This window comes from Triticum aestivum, chromosome 6D, assembly GCF_018294505.1.
Source record: "Triticum aestivum cultivar Chinese Spring chromosome 6D, IWGSC CS RefSeq v2.1, whole genome shotgun sequence".
Taxonomy (NCBI): domain Eukaryota; kingdom Viridiplantae; phylum Streptophyta; class Magnoliopsida; order Poales; family Poaceae; genus Triticum; species Triticum aestivum.
In genome coordinates, this window is record NC_057811.1 from 455,855,880 (window position 1) to 455,862,749 (window position 6,870).

The 6,870-nt window shown below is 45.4% G+C and overlaps 1 protein-coding gene across 3 annotated transcripts; it reads right to left on the reverse strand.

The window, feature by feature from the left end:
- Window positions 1-2,912: 2,912 nt before the first annotated feature.
- LOC123145836 (serine/arginine-rich splicing factor RSZ21) lies at window positions 2,913-5,956 on the reverse strand. 3 transcript variants are annotated; one of them, XR_006472473.1, is made up of 7 exons: window positions 5,755-5,956; window positions 5,065-5,166; window positions 4,322-4,410; window positions 3,689-3,953; window positions 3,309-3,428; window positions 3,087-3,212; window positions 2,913-2,973 (listed from the first exon to the last, which is right to left on the reverse strand). XR_006472473.1 is itself a non-coding variant. In XM_044565341.1 (6 exons), exons 2-6 carry the CDS (start codon window positions 5,151-5,153, stop codon window positions 3,191-3,193), a joined length of 585 nt encoding a protein of 194 aa, XP_044421276.1. In that variant the 5' UTR covers window positions 5,154-5,166; window positions 5,755-5,956; the 3' UTR covers window positions 2,992-3,190. The 3 variants fall into 3 exon arrangements, 1 of the variants encoding a protein (XP_044421276.1); XR_006472472.1 differs by having other exon boundaries at window positions 2,913-2,976; XM_044565341.1 differs by lacking the exon at window positions 2,913-2,973 and having other exon boundaries at window positions 2,992-3,212.
- Window positions 5,957-6,870: the final 914 nt, after the last annotated feature.

Genomic DNA, 6,870 nt, shown 5'->3' on the forward strand with positions numbered 1-6,870 from the left:
CGAGGTTGCGTGCGGGTGGTAGTGGGGGCGGCGGGCGGCGGGGAGGCGAGGTGGCGGGCGGGTGGTGGGGGGTGGCGGGCGGTTCAGGAAGCAACCCGCATGGCGCGCCAGAGGGCAGGGGAGGCGGTGCAACAGGCCCCATGGCAGGGGCGGATGGGGCAGCCCAACGATCGTCAGCAGCGATAGGGGCATCTGACGTCTGCTACTATGGCGTGCCGACCGGTGACAGGTAGTTGGCTCCCGCCTCCGTGACTTGGGATATAGGGAGAGATCAACAATTTGGGAAGATGCCGTGTTTTTTTAGGTGAGATCCTAAAAATATTGGTATAGCAGAACTATTGGAGTGTGTGTTTTTTATTAGGAAAAGAGAAGCCGCTGGAGATACTCTTATTTGGAATCACTAATTATCTCTACTATTAAGGAGGAGTTAGTAGTGACTTTGTTCGTTTGACACGCAGCTATTAACGTGCAAAAATCGTCCCAATTATCTCGCTTGCCCAATAATATAATTATAAATGTTAATTAACTACTCCCTCCGTCCCATAACATAAGAACGCTCGAAGGGAGCAGGTATTAATTCATGAAATGTATCATCGAGCATTCGACAGGAGGAAATATGAAAAATATTATTCTTTGGATGAAAGATAATTTGGTGCGTGAGGTGCGCTCCAAATTTTAAATCATTTGGACAACTGAGTAGCTCTCGGCAAAAAAGACATATTTAGGGTCTGTGAAAAAATCTACTGTTCATATATTGTTTTGACCTAATTTATCTTTTTGACTGAGAGCTACTTATATATCCAAATGATCTAAAATTTGGAGCGCGCCTCACGCACCATTTTTTTTTACTTTTTAAGTATTTTTTGTGAATTTTCTCTTCACCGGGGGTCATCGGGTGTAGATGACCCTGGGCTTAAAAATGGATATTCACTATCTAGCACGTTAATTATGACAAGTATCATCAAGCATTGGACGAAAGGGTCACCATGCTCCGGTTGCAACGCACTAGTACTGCTGGGTAGTGGCTCACTCGGCCAGCAATGGTCGTCTTGCCCGCGTCCTCACTCTCAGACTCAGTCATTTCGTTTTGCAGCGGTGGATTCGAGTCAACGGTCATTTCCCCACCGGTGCTTCGAACGGACGACAGTGCAGACAAAAACGTCGAAAAGGAGCGGAAACTGCGCGGAAGAAACATTTATTTTTCTTTTCTTTTTCCTGGGATTACGACTTGGACCAGATGACGGCAGCCTGCAAGAACGAGGAAGAACTGACGGAGAACACAAGATGTCAGGCTTTCTCAATTACCCTCGCGCGGCTTCTTAATCATCGATCACGCTTATGCCGACACGCCGACGAACAAAAACCTTACAAATCGATGTCAATCAGCTCATTAACAACGGCATCTCGTGAGACCAATGCTAAGCCCAAACCAAAAAGAATGCTATTACGAAGGCAAAACTAGAATGAAACATGTGCCACGGAAGAACATGCCAGAGAGCGAAGGAGATCATGACGCCGTCGCCATGATCTGACCACGGACGCGATTTTCAAGAACAAAAAATAACTACTGTTTGATTATTTCAAATTTGCATTTGCTATCCGTAGGTTGACTGAAAATGCAACTTGCCTCGGTGTATTTTTGCCGAAGAAGAAAGGGGAGGAGCAGAGATCCGACGACGACAAGCAGCAGCAGCGAGACACGGGGTCACCGGTTAGGCTAACCCAAGGACGACACAGCAGCAGGCATCGCCAAGGAGTCCGAGGCTTACGGTTCGAGGTGCAAGGTGGGCTGACCGAAGAATGATGGTTGGAGTGCTTAGAGGGAAGGTCAGGACGTCCACAGCACAGCAGAGGCAGCAGCGAGGCACAAACAGGAGCACCTTGTGCCAAACGAAAAAATTCCCATGGATATGCCCAAACAAAAATATGGCATTCTAAGAGTATTACCGCACACAAAGATTTACCCTCACTGTCTAGCGGCCACTAGCAAACTTAACTGAGGCTGCCACTAGAACAAATCAGACAGTTGCCTGAGATGACAAACAAACAACATTTGATAAATCAGAAGGGGATTTGACAGCATTTTCCAGCACATGAAATCTATCTTTGGACGTCTAATGTAAAAGGGTGTACAAGTACAACTGTGCTGAATGGCCAGTACACAGTAGTTTCATACTAAATGCAATATTAGGTCACAAGTACTTCAATAACAATCAAGGACTTGCCTAATATAGAAAGCAAGAATGCATCACATCTTGGAGATGGCAAGACATTCCCATTCGGAGACTACGCAGTGCAGGCAGCAGGCAGAAGACAGAGACTATGCAGTGCACGCAGCAAGTAGAAGACGGAGACTATGCAGTGTAGTTGTCGAGGATAACAAATGAAGCGCGCAGATGAAGATGAAGTCGAGCCTATGCAGTGCAGTGCAGTGCAGTGCAGGCAGCAGGCAGACTTATTCAGACTGCGAAGAATATGAATGCTGATGAAGCCCGCAAAACTGTTTAAATGGATTGACTCTCGGTGAAGACAAGATGAAGTCCACAAAACTGTTTAAGTGGATGACTCTCGATGAAGCCAGCCTCATCAAATTCCTTGATGCTCTACTACAGAGCGCAGCTCAAGGCCCATTTTTCTCCCTATGAACAAGATGTAGAATTAGTTTCACTCAAGTGCTGCACGGTCAATACCTTGTTGACTCCTGGCTCTATACACAAAACCAATGCTCCGGTTACTTTAACAAGTTGCACTTGTCAGCACATCCAAACTTATCAATTTGAGATAAAGAGATTACTAATTTTGAAGGCAGCTCTTCAACGAAGAACGTCAGACGCATCGCAGGCAGGGACTAATGGAGGATGCGCGAAGCAGTAAGGGCGTGCGAAGAATGAAGAGCGAACAACAAAACCACGAAGACAACAACTGAAGAGCCGTAGTTGGCTGAGTCGTTTAAGCAGAAGTGCAGGACGATGCCTTCTTAACACACAGAAAGAAAGGTAATATGTCTCAGTTGCATACCACATCCACCACATAAGTTTTTTAATGACAGAATCAGAAGCAAAGATAACTATAGATAAAGTTGAAACCTTAACCGAAGTCAAGAAGTTGACGTCAGGTCTCAGTACTCCTAGCAGGCAGAGCTAAAGAGTAACTTCTCTCAGAGAACATGCATCGGACACAGGCTTCAGGTCTAACTCCGGCTGCGGCGAAACCTGGGGGAGCAGTCCAGTATGAGAATAGGACACGGTAATTTTTATGAAGAAATGCAACAAAGCAGACAGGCGATATTTCCACAGAATCTGCATTACCCTTTAGCATCAGGAGAATCATCCCTGGCACGGACCGGTGACTTGCTATAGCTGCGACCACGGGCTGGGGCTGGAGAAGCACTGCGGCGTCTTGGAGAGCGATCACGAGGGCTGTAACTTCTGTTTGCAGAGTAGTTAGTTTCTAAGAGTTCATTCCTTCAATCATAATCCTAGGCATAAATGCCACAAAGTAGAAGGCGCACATAACCAACAATAACAAAAAGTAAAAAAATCAGGCACCCGAGCTTGTCATGGTAGGTAAAAGAACTCTTAAAGAACAAGCAACCATTTTTAACATAAACAGTATACAACGAAATGGACAACAGAGCTAACCTAAACAAAAGACTTAGAATACTGAATGCATTAACAAAATTTGTTACCTTCTGCCATAGCTCGGACTCCTGCGGTACCTAGGGCTGCGGCTGCGGCTGCGGCTCCTGCTGCGACGCCTTCCACTGCCCAGACCACCAGAACCAATACGCAGACGACATTCACGAGCAAAATGCCCAGATTCACCACATTCATAGCATTTCATATCAGACCCACCACGATCACGACCGCCGCCGCCACCACCAGCACCACCACCACGACCTCCACGGTCACCACGGTCATTGCGAGACAGCTCAACCCTCCATCCATTCTTGCCTATTAAAAGAGAAACAATACTTTAGATTACGATCTACGGTCATGGATGAGATAACAAAGTGTGCATCTGAAAAAGCAAAGTTCATGATCTAAGAACTCAGAAAGATTGTCTAGTGGCTAGGATGTGTATATAATCTGAAAGGAAAGAGATTATTTTCTAAGTTTAAAAGAAAAGAGATTATTTTCTAAGTTCTAACCATTGAAAGCTTGCTTCCTTAACCAAAAAGATGAGCAAAAAAGACTGCAAGTTCTACATGTTTTTGCTAATCAGACATTTGCCATTAAAATCAGATCCAGGAAACAAAGTAATGATGTAATGTCCTGCCCAAGATTCAAACAAGCCTCCACAAGAGAAATGGTTACATTACCATCTAGATCACGAAGTGCATCCTCAGCATCCCGCTTGTCATCAAAATCGATAAACGCAAAACCAGGTGGCTTACGTGCAACCCAGACACTACATTGAACACGAGTCAGTCCAACATGTCAAGAGATAGAGAAAATCTTAATCTACACTAAGCCATTGAGTATTTACAAAGGAACAACTGATCATCTCATCAGCTGAATGATACCGGTCTCCACCTCAAAAGATATGAAGTTCTGAACCATACCATTTTGAAGGAAAAAAGCGTTCAAGGTTCAGACACACTTAAATAAGCAGCATGTCTCGGTGGTCCAAAAACTCAATTTAAAAGTCCATGATAGGAGTTCTTAAGCATGTTATGTTCTGATGTTCATTGGTGAACGAGCATACCCACAGCACAAGCACCGCTAGAAGTAGAAAGCATTTCACTGGATAGTTGGACATGTTTGAACATACAAGTTACGAAGATGGAATGTATCCTAGTTACATAGAGACGATTCAAACATGAATGAAAATAACTAAATAACAACTTCAATTGTGAACAACATAATTGCTTCAAAGATCTAGCATCCCTTTATAAGCATAATCGCTGGCATACATGATTATCATTTTGCTTCAAAGATCCAACATCACTTTATAAGCACTGGCATGAATGATTATCCTTGCAGTATACAATAAGTGAATTCACGCATCAAAAAAATTCCCTACAAAGAAAATACTGCGAAGGCAAACTGTAATGAAACTGACCTTCGCAAAACTCCAAACACACGAAACTCGTCTTCAAGTTCCCCAGCAGTCACCCGGGCATCCAAGTTGCCAACATACAAGCGGGCCATGGTGAACAAATCCCTGGGTTTAGTAAAGAGAGAAACCAGTTATAATGAGGATTCCTCGTCCCGAGGTATATGCACAACACGGCACGAAAGGCCGACAAGATTATATACACTTTTAGATCACCAACTGCATGTTACACAACGTAAGCATATCTAGCAAATTCCCCGAACTACGCTCTAGTTACCCCAATTCAAATCCAGACAAACAGCAACAATATCCTAGTCCCAGATCTGAAATCTCAAGATCTGGAGAGTCCACTTAACACCAATTCAACTACAGCCTCAACTAAAACTCCCCGAATTTTCGACATCGAGATACTACCTAACCCCGTGCGGAAAACAAACGCAAAAACTGAAGGGGGTGATTCCACGAATATTTCGAAGGATCCCCAAAACAGCCAATCGGGAGGAATTGGACTGAACCCGTAGAAAACCGCCGAGACCAAGAAGCTGTGAAATCAAGCCGACCAATCGCCCATCTAACTCGGAACATCGCGACGAGGCGGCCGTAACAACTGGCCGACGGGTTCCTAGGGTTCCGAAACTGGACGCATGGAGGGTTAAGTACGGTGGAATCAGATGGAATCCGGGAGTCTAGGGTTACCTGCGCCGACGAGAGCCGGGAGCTCCGTGCGTAGGGGAGCACGGGCGAGCTCTGCGTCGCGGCGCGGCGCGGAGCGGCGGCGACGGCGGCGGCGGAAGCGAGGCTTCCGGGTTCGCGTGCGGGAGAGAGAGAGAGGGGCCGGTGGTGGTACACGGGTGCTTCGTTTTATTTATTTTTTGTAGGGGATATGTGTGGACCTGGTGAGATGCGTGCACAGGCGGGCGCACTGGGCTAGTAGGCTTATTGAGTTGGGCTGTACAAGGGAAAGCATCACTACAGAACACTTCAAGGAAAAAATACCCCTCAAAAAAACTTAAAGGAAAAAAAACACTTGCCTCAAAAAAAACTTGAAAGAAAAACACAACATTCTTTAAAAAATCCTTGGCAGCTAAAACTAATATGTCTTTTACTATAAAACAACATCCCTTTGTCTTTGGGGGAACTCTCCCTAAAAATACCACTTTGTCTTTTAGGAGAACTCTGCTGAAATTTCCCTAAAAATATCCTCCAAAAATTCCCTAGAAATATCAGTACACATGTATTTTAAAGTATCAATATTTATCTTATTGGGGTGTTATCGACAACTTCTTTGTAAGCAATAAATATATTTTTATGTGACAAACTTCCAATCTGTTCATCTTCAATCATGGCCGTACAAAGAACAACAGAGGTAATGAAAATTACAAACATGTTCGTGGACCACCTAGCGACGACTACAAGCACTGGAGCGAACCAAAGGCGCGCCGCTGTCATCGCCCCTCCCTCACCGGAGCCCGGCAAACGTTGTTGTAGTAGACAGCCGGGAAGTCGTCGTGCTAAGGCCTCATAGGACCAGCACACCAGAGTAGCAACCATCGACGATGAAGGAAGTCGTAGATCAGAAGGGTCAAACTTGTAAACACTCAAACGAAGATGAACGAAGACCGAATCCAAACATATCCACCGAAGACAAGCACCGACCAAATCCCGCGAGATCCGACGAAGACAAAACTCCACACGCCCTCCGACGATGCTAGAGGCACCATCGGGACGGGGATAGAACGTGGGAGACATTATTCATACTAAGTGACATCGCCGCCGCCACACAACCCCAACCAAGACGTTGAATCTAACAAG

What these genes read in the sequence shown, in the direction of transcription:
- LOC123145836 (XM_044565341.1), bottom strand. Translation starts at nt 5,153, where the DNA reads ATGGCCCGCTTGTATGTTGGCAACTTGGATGCCCGGGTGACTGCTGGG. An exon ending in GTGTTTGGAGTTTTGCGAAG is followed by an intron (nt 4,411 to 5,064) that starts GTCAGTTTCATT and finishes TGTTCAATGTAG; the next exon opens with TGTCTGGGTTGCACGTAAGC. An exon ending in GATTCTCCTGATGCTAAAGG is followed by an intron (nt 3,213 to 3,308) that starts GTAATGCAGATT and finishes CTGCTCCCCCAG; the next exon opens with GTTTCGCCGCAGCCGGAGTT.